Source organism: Achroia grisella, unplaced genomic scaffold, assembly GCF_030625045.1.
Source record: "Achroia grisella isolate CSIRO2021 unplaced genomic scaffold, CSIRO_AGI_Agris_v1 utg540, whole genome shotgun sequence".
Lineage (NCBI taxonomy): Eukaryota > Metazoa > Arthropoda > Insecta > Lepidoptera > Pyralidae > Achroia > Achroia grisella.
The window spans coordinates 586,644-599,430 of record NW_026712925.1 but is presented as its reverse complement, the minus strand read 5'-3'; the positions used below and the strand labels follow the sequence as shown (position 1 = coordinate 599,430).

General features: G+C 31.2%; 3 protein-coding genes across 5 annotated transcripts; 2 read left to right on the top strand and 1 right to left on the bottom strand.

Moving 5' to 3' along the window:
* The first annotated feature begins 272 nt into the window (after positions 1-272).
* On the top strand, positions 273-7,901 carry LOC131847779 (uncharacterized). 2 transcript variants are annotated; one of them, XM_059197428.1, is made up of 4 exons: positions 273-534; positions 866-987; positions 1,068-1,291; positions 7,812-7,901. In XM_059197428.1, the coding sequence occupies exons 1-3, from the start codon at positions 469-471 to the stop codon at positions 1,240-1,242; spliced, it is 363 nt and encodes a 120-aa protein (XP_059053411.1). In that variant the 5' UTR covers positions 273-468; the 3' UTR covers positions 1,243-1,291; positions 7,812-7,901. The 2 variants fall into 2 exon arrangements, with proteins under 2 accessions (XP_059053411.1, XP_059053410.1); XM_059197427.1 differs by lacking the exon at positions 7,812-7,901 and having other exon boundaries at positions 274-534; positions 1,068-1,534.
* On the bottom strand, positions 3,079-8,096 carry LOC131847777 (mediator of RNA polymerase II transcription subunit 6). Its single transcript, XM_059197425.1, has 5 exons — positions 7,761-8,096; positions 7,478-7,652; positions 7,018-7,123; positions 4,767-4,927; positions 3,079-4,112 (listed from the first exon to the last, which is right to left on the bottom strand). Exons 1-5 carry the CDS (start codon positions 7,958-7,960, stop codon positions 3,897-3,899), a joined length of 858 nt encoding a protein of 285 aa, XP_059053408.1. The 5' UTR covers positions 7,961-8,096; the 3' UTR covers positions 3,079-3,896.
* LOC131847776 (protein farnesyltransferase subunit beta) lies at positions 7,914-12,049 on the top strand. 2 transcript variants are annotated; one of them, XM_059197424.1, is made up of 5 exons: positions 7,914-7,987; positions 8,472-8,575; positions 8,693-9,506; positions 11,074-11,182; positions 11,698-12,049. In XM_059197424.1, the coding sequence occupies exons 2-5, from the start codon at positions 8,477-8,479 to the stop codon at positions 11,903-11,905; spliced, it is 1,230 nt and encodes a 409-aa protein (XP_059053407.1). In that variant the 5' UTR covers positions 7,914-7,987; positions 8,472-8,476; the 3' UTR covers positions 11,906-12,049. The 2 variants fall into 2 exon arrangements, with proteins under 2 accessions (XP_059053407.1, XP_059053406.1); XM_059197423.1 differs by lacking the exon at positions 7,914-7,987 and having other exon boundaries at positions 8,243-8,575.
* The last annotated feature ends 738 nt before the right edge of the window (positions 12,050-12,787 follow it).

Below are 12,787 nucleotides of genomic sequence, written 5' to 3'. Positions count from 1 at the left end.
GTTTTAATTACTGTTCTTGCATTAATCACCACAAAAGTGTATTTTAGTAGTTTTTGTACATATAATTTCTACCAAGCAAGTACTTTTCTTTTAAAGAGCAATTTTTTAAGGATGTTTTTTAAATCTAGGATACCACTAGGTTATTCGTTTTATAAAAAAGGCAGTTAAACTTGGTTTATTGATTAAACAAATCCATATCGCAGGTACTACTCCGCTATAAGTGGTAACCGAGTCTAAGGTCTAAGGTAGTAACATTATTTGAAAATTTGACATTTACTTGTACACCTGTCAATATATTTAGTCTCTCGGATTAAAAAATATATTTTAGTCGTTTAGTTTTGTCGCAATGAAATAACTAAATTAAAATTCTTATGAAGTTTAAATGTAGAAAATTGTATGCAATATTGTAAATGTAACCTATGTTAAACATTGCATTAGTATTGTCTATTTATTTTCTGCTGACCAAATATGTGTGACGAACGTGGAAATATATCTGCCAAATCATTTTCCCGTTCTCTAGACCCGATTATAAAAGTAAGTTTTTTAAATCAGCACAATTCTACATATGCTGAATTATAGATAATGTGTAAGTAAAGTACACAAGTGTAGCCCACATAGATCTTACCATTAAGAATAGTCAATATCTTCATAGAAGTCACAAATATATGTATTATTAATTGTATACTATAAGTCCTCAATATATTATCCACATTCCAATTATAATTAGGGGTAGAATCTATCCTACTACTACTACTAATGATGTTTGGAACTGATTACTTCCGTGACTAACCTCATTAAAATTATTAGTAAATAGTTACTACTTCCTTGTAAATTAAATTAGTTATTACTTATTATTTGGTAACAGATGGGTTACATGGACGGAGCTTCAAATGGACAAAATGCTACATTTCAATCAAGTTTCAATATTGGGTATAAACAGGGATTAAGTTTTGGACTAAATTTAGGATTTAATCAAGCTAATCCAAGGTAAGAAATTCTGCTGTTAGTATAATTACTCTAACTTTGTTTTATTTGTAAAGTATCATTTTGCAATTCATATATTTCAGAATACAGGATCAGCCATTTCACTTGCAAGAATTAAAGGATCCAAAAAAGATAAACTGCCAAATATGTTTAAAAAATGCTACTACTCAAGAAAATATAGTAAATCTATGTAACATTCAGAAAGAGAAAAATGATGAAATCATGTCATATTTCAGAGATGTAGAATCAAATGGATAATGACAACCTTGTGGTGAAATAGTCCCCCTTTCATATGAGAAAACATCTGGTAGGCTTTTATTCCTGTATTTTATATTTCATAAAATATACTACATCTAAGTACGGTAAATTATATGTAATAAGAGCAAATAACCATTTTAATGACCATAACCTGTTTAAAGACAATTTTACAAAAATTATTGAATATAAATGTATAAAAACATGGAAAGAATTTATTTTAAATTAAAATCTGTACCCACTATGTTTTTGTCTCACAAAACAGATGCTCATTATCAGTTCACTGGTGAACTGATGAATTTTTGTCAATACCAGTTTATCTTGAATGAAAAATATTGTAATTTAGTAAATTTTCAGATGCAAGTAAAACCTGTTTTAATTACAATTCATACATTGACATTGGGTTTTTGGTGTTAAACCATTTCCAACTTATTTAACTAGGATAAGTAGTAATTAAAAGATACAACTTGGTTGAGATTGGAAGCAGAACTATTTAGCATTCATAAAAATGACATAAGTATCTTTAGTAATAATAATAACATAAGTATAAGTTGATTTATTATCCATTGTTTACATGCATAACAGTAATCTTAATAAGGGGTAGTTGCTGATGGGCAATGTGAAATTAAATTTCTTTCCATTTACTGTTTGTATAATGGTGGTTTTAGCTGAATCTTAGCAGTGATTTTCTTAGCATGTTGCATGAAATTAGTGGTATAATTATCATCGGGCTTGTTACCTAATACAAATTATGCAAATGACAGATGGTGTTTGGCTAAATTAAAGTATAATATACATAGTGATGAGTGATCAGGTGGTCAGATATGGATCAGTTGTCTACTATTGATTTTTTCCATAGAAAAACATTAATTTTATTTCCCTGAATTCTGCTGATTTAGAAATATTTTTTTTTTTTCTATAATTTAACACATTTTGTTGATAAGAAAGAATTTCTGTCCTCTGGTTTTAACTTACAAAATACAATGATGCTGTGTGATACAACATACATATGCTAGTTTAGTGCACAATAAAATACATTAAACACATTAATATTTTTTATTTTTAGACCTTATGTATGCACATAAGGTAGGCGAGAAATATTTTTTTATTGGCATTTAATAATTTGTTTTAAAGTTAAACAAATATACATGGAAAAGTATGTTTAAAGTAAGTTTGGAGTTTCTATTATAAATTTAAGCTATTAATTCACTTATAATGTTTTATTTTTAAAAGTTACTTAACTGTAAAGATGAAATAAAGCTGTAAAGCTCCACTAACTGATCATAAACTGACTAATTTGACCTTATTAGATTGTATAAAATAACAGAGAAAGTATACAATCTTTATAACTTTCACCAATTTTTTATGTTGTAGTAGTGGAACCTCCATGTGTAATAATAGCAAGTCAAAATTACATCAGTTCAGTTTGTCAGGCCAGGAAGAGCAACATAATGGAATTTTTTAATAAACAAAATAATTCAATATATTATTTACTAGCTGTACTCGCGACTTCGTCCGCGTGTCCTTATCTTGACCAAATAATAAAAACAATATTTAATGACCTAACCCAATAATAACCATATAAAAAAGTTCATCGTTTCATCTACAAAAATAACGACACTTCCATACATAACTCTTTCAACCCCTTATAACTCTGTTCTTAATATATATTTAATAAATAGGCTAAAAATTAAACTTCCAGCTTCTAGCTTTAAAAATGACAATATTTCCATATAAATATTTAACTCTCTTTTAAATTCCATACAACCCATTTTTCTTTATTTATATTTAATCAACAGCCTAAAAATCAGTCATTCTTTGAAAATGGCGATATATCCATACAACCCTTTTCCACATTTAAAAAACCCTATATCCATTCTCAGGGTCTGGATTATGTGTTCCAAATTTCATTTAAATCGGTTCAGTAGTTTTGGCGTGTAAGTGAGACTGATAGACAGACAGATAAAGTTACTTTCACATTTATAATATTAGTGGGGTATTTTATAAACTAACCCAAAAAAGCCAATGGAAAAAGTTTCAAAACTGACGAATTTACCTAAAATCTTTCATCCCCTATTTTATTTTTTTACCCCCTTAAGGGTAATATTTTACAAACTTTGAATGTCATATTCATTTACATTTAATCGACGGCCTCAAAAATAAGTTTCAAGCTTCTAGCTTCAAAAATGACGAATTTACATAAAAACTTTCATCCCCTATTTTATATTACCCTCTTAAGGGTAACATTAATAAACTTTGATGGCCTGTTTATTTATATTTAATCAACAGCCTCTATCTAGCCCTATTTTATTTTACCCCCCTAAGGGTAAGATTTTTCCAAACTTAGTATGTCATATTCATTTATATTTAATCAACAGCATCGAAAATAAGTTTCAATCTTCTAGCTTCAATAATAACGAATTTAACTCCAAACTTAATAGAAAAAATTAATAATTCTTAAGAAAAATTAATGTGTACAGGTAGATGTACCTTTGTATTCCAATACAGCAACTTCAACTTAATTTAAGTGATCTAATCTTAATAATCTTATACATAATCTAAAGCTAATATATTAAAAAATATTATTCTACTATACTACTTTGTCATTTACAATAATAAATTAAATAAAAAAACCAAGAACACTCTAAGTACCTAACTTAGACTGTTCTTGGTTTTTTTTCTGGAGGAGGTTTCATGTTTTCTTGCTTGACTTCACTTTTAATTTCAGCATGTCCTGTCATACTGCCGTTGGTAATATCTGCACTGTTTGGATCTACTGGTTCTTGTTTTATTGTTATGTTGTTCACATTGCCATTATCTGATGTTTTTTCTTTATCATTTTGGTTTTCACTCTTTATTGTTACACCATTTATCTAAAAGTTGATACCAATAAATAACTACAGGGTCTTGGGACACTGATAAAAATAGTACACCTATAAAATATCTAATGGTATATCAAGATTAGGAATAAACAATATATACCTGTAACCTTTTTATAGACATTTTTTTCTACCAATTTCTTTTTTATCTGCATTATAGAAGATTTTACTACCAGGACTCACTCCTGGTAGTAAAATCTTCGTAACTTTGCACAGAGTCACTACTTAAGTAGCTACTCTTATTTCACCTATATTAACCGCCGTCAAAGTAGGTTTGACAGAGGTACCCACGCAGATTTACGCTACTAGGCTATCTATATAGACATACATGGAGCTGTGTGAATTGTCTTGAGATTATTATTATATACAGCTATTACTTTTTAATAATTAGTATTATATTCTAAACTGATAGATAAACATATTTCTTTTTTATAAAAGTTTTCAACAAATTTATGTTTTTTTCTTTCAAATTCGCTGGAATTTTGAAATTAATATTCTAAGAACTTTTAATGTCATTTTGAAATTAAGCATAAACATGATTAAATTTACAAGGTTAGTAGAGGTTTTTCACTGAAATATGTTCAAATGTTATAATTTATGGTGCAAGTAAATGCATAGACATGTCTCCAGGACAACTACAATTCTTACCTGATTGGGTGTAGTTTGTGCTATTGGTAAAGGAAATTGTCTAACAAGTTCAGCTAGCAACATATCTACTCTTTGACGTTGGAACAATGTTGATGGTTCTTCCTTTGGAGTGTTTGATACTTCTTTAGGAGCTGATTGGTTCGCATTAAATGGCCCTAAACCTGGAAGTAGAGATAAATGACTATATTTGTTCATTTATTTATGATAATTGCATTTGTTTGTAATGTGGGAACAATATGACATACTAATAGGTTTTTATTAATTGGAACAGCTAATGTTACTTAATGGTAAGGGGGAAGCCGTAAACATCACCTATATACTATATGTGAACAGCACTCCAATTTCACGTTATAATGTGACACTCAATACTAATCATGCATTGCCGGCCTTTGTGGTCTAGCAGTTTAGCACACCTCCTTACTTCGGATTATTGCGGGTTCAAATCCTCATATGGTACAAACATTTGTATTCATAAGTGTGATTGTTTATATCAGTATGGGTGTTTTCTATGTATAATATTAAAATTCAAATTCAAAGCCTTTATTAATTGACACAAAATTATACAATCTATCATAATATTTGATTAAAAGTTTAAAATATAAAAGAAACATTAGTTATATATACATTTTATGTTACTTCTAATTCTGCACATCAGTCTCTGAGTCGACGTGTCCTATAGACACAAAGGCCTCCTCCAGCGTTTTCCATGTGTTCCTATCTTTTGCCAATCGGAGCCACAGTGGGCCGGCAATCTTTCTAAGGTCATCAGACCATCTCTTGTACTGTCTTCCTCTTTTTCGTTTCGTTTTATGACGGGAAATCCACTCAGTTACAGTTTTCGTCCATCTCATATTTCCCCTTAGTGTGTGACCTGTCCATTTCCACTTCAACCTTCTTATTTTAGTTCGTAACTTCATTCCAACCTGTGATAACTCTTATGTCCATCACTCTCTTTCTATCTCTCCTGTTATAACCCAACATGCATCTCTCCATACTACTTTGGCATGTTACAAGTTTTTGCATATTTTTCTTGGTCATTGCCCATGTTTGGCATCCGTATGTTAGTATTGGTAAGATACAGGTATTAAAAAGTTTCTTTTTTAAGTTAATGGGGTATTGTTTGCTTTTCATTATAGTTTTCAATGTCCAGTATCTTTTCCATGCACTTGTAACTCTTCTTTCTATTTCCTGTTCCATTTGGTCTTTTATTGAGATGAGTTGTCCAAGGTAAATATATGATGTTACATAATCTATATGTTCTTTTTCTAATTTGATTGGTACTTAATTTATGTTGGTCATTATTTTAGTTTTTGTCTTATTTATTGTTAACCCGACTTCTTTACTCACTTTTATAAGTTCTTCAAGCATCATTTGTAGAGTTTCTGGGCTATCTGTCATGAGTACCAAATCATCAGCGAATCGTAAATGATTGAGTTTTTTTCCATCTATTTCAATACCTGCATTGTCCCAATCAAATGTTCTGAAGACCTCTTCAAGAACGCATGTGAATATCTTGGGAGATAAAGGATCACCCTGTCTAACGCCCCTGCTAATTGGAAAGACTTCCCCTAGTGTTTCAAGTTTGACGCATGCTGTGCTGTTCTTATATACATTCCTTATGAGTCGTATATATTTATTCTCTATTCCTTGGTTCTTGAGGGCTTGCCATATAGCATTATGTTCGAGAGAGTCAAACACCCAACTATAGTCTATGAAAGCAAGGTACAAAGGAAGTCTGTATTCTTTGTATTTTTCAATTATTTGTTTTATTGTGTGCATATGATCTACAGTGGAGAAACCTGATCTGAATCCTGCTTGTTCGATTGGTATATGTTCATCGAGTTATTTCGTAATACGATTCAATATGATTTTGGCAAAGACTTTATAGATATTGGATTGGATATGTATAATATACATTTACGAAAAACTAAATTATGTGTTTAGATCAGATATCTAGTGCCCGTAACAAGCTGTAGCTAGCTTATCTTGGGTCTAGATAGCGCTGTGTGAATTGTCCCTAGATTATTATTATTGCATTCTGGACTGGATTATGATGTTCTGCCTGTTGTTCTGTAATTTGCCTTTAAACAACTTATAGCCTACAAAGTAACCGGCCGGGTGGCTGAAATAGGTAGACAGAGGTACCCACATAATTCACTTTTTACATAGACTACTTCAGTAAAGGGTTACAATGCTGTATAAATTGATATAAAAAAATTAAAAAGTATAGAAATTAAAATAATTTTCCTACCTGGTTTTGTTGCTTTGAAATCCCACCAGTAACCTTTGCTAGGGTGATATTTTGAGTATGACATAGTCTCTTCAAAAGAACATTGTAGGTGATGCACTGCTGACAACTATAAATAAAAGAGTAATATTTATTATATTTGTTGATATAATTAAAAAAATATATATATCAACAAATATAATTCAAAAATAAAAAATCAAATAATATACAAATATAGATAATTCAATTCTATTACAAAATGTGAAAGTGATTTTTTTTCTTATTTTACTTTGACACACTTAAGAACTCAATTATCACAAAAATTTAAATACATTTATTTGAGACTAGATGCTCAAGTTAAGCTAGCTAAAGCTTGTGGTATGGACACTAGATAACTGATACAAATACATAGATTTTTTTTTTTTATAAATACATATACATAGTCTTATCCATAGTATAATAATTACAATAAATGAATGCATACCAATCTAGAGTTCAATACACTTGCTAGGTCAGGGGCTTGATAAACAATGCCTGCTATGATGTAATAATCAGCTAATGGAGTAGCTTGATTTGGTCCATATCGATGTTGTTTACGAATTACATACAAAATAGGGTCCTGCACGTGTAGCAGTATGTATTCCAAACCTGTCATATTTCTGTAAAATATAAATAGATAAAATAAAACAATGAGCATAGAAATATATAAGTATAAATATGAAGAAACAACCAAAGAATTTGGGTACTGATTTGGTATGTCAACTTACTGCAATTGATCCATACTCAAGCGCTGCATTTTTACCACTTCATTGTTGCAGGTACGATCAAAAAAAGGATTAGAGCGCTCAGAAAAATAATCCATTATGTTGGAAGGAGTTAATAAAGGAATCCAAGCCGAGTCGTGCCATGAAAGCCCTAGGGGATTTTCTGATGAAATAGGCATATTACCGATTCTTGCAGGCATCATTTTGAATTACTTTGGAGGAGTAATTTGGTAATGATAACGTAAACCACAATACAATTCAGATACAAGAGTTGTGCTATTTGTGTTGATCACAACAAATTTGATCTGTAAGGATCACAATGAACACAACGTACAGACCAAAGGTATAGACATTACAGAGTACTACAGAGCATATTTAAAAGCTCCTGACAGTGACATCCGTAGTAATCTGTTTTGCCATCTCTAAGTTGTGCTCTATAATTTGTGTCTGGTCTGTGATTTGTGTCATTAGTTACGTCTGACAAGCATGTCTGCTGAAACTGAGTTTTCGATTGTCTTGCTTTTGTCCTTTGAAGCTTTGTGGTTATTTCCAATTGCTTATTTATAGTCTTAGTCTAATTTATTTATACTTAAAATTTATAGTAGTCTCTTTCATATGATCTCTAATTAATAATTTTTTATCAAAGGAATCAGGCTCAATAAACAATATACAACAGCTTGTCCCATTTTATAATATTATGATTAAATTTCATAGAGTTAATGCAATACATTATGGAAAATCAAATAAGATGTTTTGAAGATATTTTTACTGAAGTTTTTAAAACCGATAAAATAGTTACCGATACATCATCTGACCAGGTAAATTAAAAATTATCAAAATTAACAATTTCTTCTGCTTAAATGTATGTTACTTTTGGTAACAATTCAATATATTCAACATTAAGTTGATGAGTTCTATAAATTTCCTTGTTCTAGGTTGATGTGGAAACTACGGTACTTAATATTTTTAAACAATTTGAGAAAAATGCCTCAGTTAATCCAGATCTACCAAAATTGAACAGGCATGCACATAGTAAAATATTAAATAATTGGCTAAAAGGGTTACATAAGAGCTATGAATGCTTAGATGCCAGTAGAACATGGTTAGTTTACTGGATATTACATTCATTATGGTTACTTAATGAATTGCCTGATGCTGAGACTATGTCACATATTGTGCAGTTTCTATCTCATTGCCAACATGAAGAGGGTGGGTATGGTGGTGGACCTGGGCAATATTCTCATCTCGGTACAACATATGCTGCAATTAATGCCCTTAGCATTATTGGAACTGATGAAGCCTATGACTCTATTGATAGAAGTTCTTTACAGAAGTTTTTATGGACACTTAGAGATGTTGATGGCTCTTTTGCTCTACATAAGGGTGGAGAGCAAGATATAAGAGGTGTATACTGTGCTCTCAGTGTAGCCAAGATTACAAACATATATACAGATGCCTTGTTTGATAAGACAGCGGAGTGGCTAGTTAGTTGCCAAACTTATGAAGGAGGGTTTGCAGGATGTCCAGGCATGGAAGCACATGGAGGTTATGCATTTTGTGGTATTGCTTCACTAGCTCTACTGAATAAATCTAATCTGTGTGATGTTGATGCATTGCTACGTTGGTGTGTGAATCGTCAAATGCGTCTGGAGGGTGGATTCCAAGGGAGAACAAATAAACTTGTAGATGGCTGCTATTCTTTTTGGCAAGGAGCAGCTTTTCCAATTATTAGTGCAATTCTTTCTCAAGGTTAGTATAATTATGTTTTATGAAAACTTTGTTTTATGAATATTTTAGTTTGTACTATTTAATTCAAACTGTTTTGTAGTAGAAACTGAAAAGCTATTAATATGTCAATGGTCTTATCACAATAAAGAAGTTGGTAATTGGTAGTTTTATACTATATTTTTAATAATGTAATGTAGAACTGATTTACAGAACAAAATAAAATCATAATAGGTATGTATTAAATAGTGTGGAGATTTAGGCTAAAATAAGAAGTGTGATATTTAATGAGTATATATTATATTACCTATATATGACCTAAAATGTTTTGTGGAGGATGGCACTATGACAAATTCAAAATTGTAACATATTCAACTTTCAATATTTTAGTTACATACACACACTGTTGGCTTCATGCCATTGAAACTAAAGGTGAGGTTGGCTATTAGCCCTGCTATAGCAAAAACATCTGAAAGGTCTTCAATTCAAATGTTGAATTTTTTTAAGACTGTCAAAGGGATCATACAAATAGATTTGCAGATGGATTGACTGATGACTTATTCTGATTATACAATACTGTTCTCCCCAAGACTGCTTTTGCTGTGTTCACATTCTGCACAATTTGTGCCAACATCCCTCGAAAGAGGGAAAAACAAACATAAAAACAAGTCATATGCAATTTCAAATTGCATATGACTTGTATATGAAATTGAGAATATTTTTACTAGAGTTTTCAATTGATATTCTCATGGCTCCGCAATGTTAGGTATGTTATATTGATATATAGAACTATTGAATATATATTGGTTTGGGGGACTAAATGATGATAATAATGAAATTGATCTAATACATTGTTAGCAATATGTTCACTACTTGCTACTACACTATTGCATTATTATTAATAATCCCTCGGCTATAGTTGTCACAGAATAAAATAGTATTTAAAAAAGATTGCTATTGTATCAAAATTCAGTGGGATAACTATATAGCTACAGTTATTTTATTTATAAGAAGATAGTCAGTGTTTTACATATTTAATATGAAATTAACAATTTTCGAATTAAAACTGTCCACTATATTGAAATTGTGACATTATGGCGTCGTTTGTTCCTTGGCACTGGTATGTAACAAACATTTAAAGTCTGTTGTTATCTTTCTTGACAAGCCATATCTTATATAAGTAAATGAGAATCAACTTTATACTGGAGTGTTAGTGAGGTATGTGATAACAAAAGATATACAAGAGGGTTTTAGCTGTACATAGACTATCATGTTTTGTTGATATTAATATGCGATTCTATTCATTTGGTTCTGTCCTTTTTCTCCAAAATGCATGACTTGGCAAGAGGTTCACTGTTTAACAGTACCTCTTGCTTATGTTCATAACACAGTCTGTTATGGTTCCCTACCTAATAATGTAGGTATGTTTAATCTTGTCTGACATTTTATTCTAATATACGCCGTTTATACTAAATAACTCCACTTGACAAACATTTTGAAAAATTAAACTACCTACACCATATCAGATGTATATACGTATTTGTATTTATGTGTATTGCGCGGTAAGTAAAAAGCTTTTGTTTTTTTTCAGACAATAAAGAAATTATTGAAACAGTGTTTTTCAATCAAGGTGCCTTACAAGAATATATACTCATTTGTTGCCAAGCTCGCGATGGTGGTCTTATTGACAAACCTGGAAAGTAAGTACTTACAGAACTAAGGCTTATGTTGTCTATTCTTTTTTTTGTAACTGGAATTGCAACAAACTGCCTTAAGAGTAGCATAGTCATCATGTCTTCATGTGATGCCGCACATGGCACACATGTATTCTTGGAGATTAAGTTATTATGCCGCCATTCTCAGTAATTTCACTACCATATATCACTCTCCAACTATAATACACTTTATGAAGTTGGCTCCGCACATAAAAATTTGTGAATGTAAAAAACCAGTCAGTCTCTTTTTTTTCACTTACAATTTCAGTCTATTCATGCACTACTGTTGCATCATTTTAAAGCCAACATGTAAATTGTTTCTACGTTCTAAAGCATAAAGCAGAGTTCAAACGGCTTTGCCTGCCGTCACAAGGGAAAACTCAAAATAATGAATACAAAGCATTCTATATGAAGGCCTTGTATACAATCGTTAATCTTTGTAATTAAACGTTATGTACATAAGCTTGTTTAGTCTACAAGTGTTCTTTTTTTTGTTATAGACTCCGAGATATATACCACACTTGTTATGCATTAAGCGGATTGTCTGTGGCTCAGCACGGAACCGGTGCGGGCGATCCCTTTGTTGTGGGCACTCCTCGCAACGAACTGAACAGAGTTCACCCCTTGCATAATGTCGCACCACATCTAGTTTATAACGCATTACATTATTTTATTAGACATCCACCTCCAGTTAAAGATAAAAACTAGCTAGGTTGCTGTTTGTTTGACACTTAATTGTAATTCCTATTTTCTATATCACATACAAAATATAGTATTCCTATTAATATGTTAGAAATTGCAATGTATATATTTATAAGTACATACATTTTATTTTTAATATTACAATCTCAGTAACAGTGCTAGAACTATTATTTTATAGAAAATTCCTTATCCATGGAAATTGTCAGTTGTCAGTGTTACATAATTAAGCTCCACATCCGAGTTGATACAGGAACTGTCGGAGTCAAACATAAGGTCCAACAAATCACTGCACTGTGTTGACGTTTGATTGCCTACGATGACGTGGTTCCACAGCCGGTTTGAAAACCTTGCACAATATAAGTTTTCGGTTGTAGAAAGGGACCAACACATTCCGACGTTAATTCTAAATTTTAATATGCAGAGGTACCAACATTGTAAGTAATGTGGGGTGTAAGACAATTAGCAATAACTTTAAAGGACTCTTAAAAACAACGACAATTGGTACTCAGACTCCATAGATATGTCTACGCAACTAAAATGACTCAGGTGAATTAGCGTTACATCGGAATGATGATATAGTGAACATTCTAAAAGTTCCGATCTCAGTGGAGTCGTTTCAGAAAACGCAGGTTGTAGATAAAGTTTATCGGAATGATTTATTTACCGTGAGGAAAAAATATGCATAATCATTTCACTATTCACATCCACAAGCGATTCCATTGTTTTTTTGCCATTTTGAGGAAGAAATTTCAAATATACAATTAAAACACTTTGTAGGTATTTATGAACTATGGTTCATACATACCATGTATTACACAAAGTGTGAAAGTTATGACTAAATCAGAGATAAAAAAAACCGATCGGTATATTTATTACTAGCGGTCCGCC

Excerpts from the sequence above, each read along its gene's own strand:
- LOC131847779 (XM_059197428.1), top strand. The coding sequence starts at position 469 with ATGTGTGACGAACGTGGAAATATATCTGCCAAATCATTTTCCCGTTCT. Across the intron at positions 535-865 it reads CTCTAGACCCGATTATAAAA|ATGGGTTACATGGACGGAGC; the intron begins GTAAGTTTTTTA and ends ATTTGGTAACAG. Across the intron at positions 988-1,067 it reads TTTAATCAAGCTAATCCAAG|AATACAGGATCAGCCATTTC; the intron begins GTAAGAAATTCT and ends CATATATTTCAG.
- LOC131847777 (XM_059197425.1), bottom strand. The coding sequence starts at position 7,960 with ATGATGCCTGCAAGAATCGGTAATATGCCTATTTCATCAGAAAATCCC. Across the intron at positions 4,928-7,017 it reads TTTCAAAGCAACAAAACCAG|GTTTAGGGCCATTTAATGCG; the intron begins GTAGGAAAATTA and ends CTCTACTTCCAG. Across the intron at positions 4,113-4,766 it reads CACAAACTACACCCAATCAG|ATAAATGGTGTAACAATAAA; the intron begins GTAAGAATTGTA and ends ATCAACTTTTAG.
- LOC131847776 (XM_059197424.1), top strand. The coding sequence starts at position 8,477 with ATGCAATACATTATGGAAAATCAAATAAGATGTTTTGAAGATATTTTT. Across the intron at positions 8,576-8,692 it reads CCGATACATCATCTGACCAG|GTTGATGTGGAAACTACGGT; the intron begins GTAAATTAAAAA and ends TCCTTGTTCTAG. Across the intron at positions 11,183-11,697 it reads CTTATTGACAAACCTGGAAA|ACTCCGAGATATATACCACA; the intron begins GTAAGTACTTAC and ends TTTTTGTTATAG.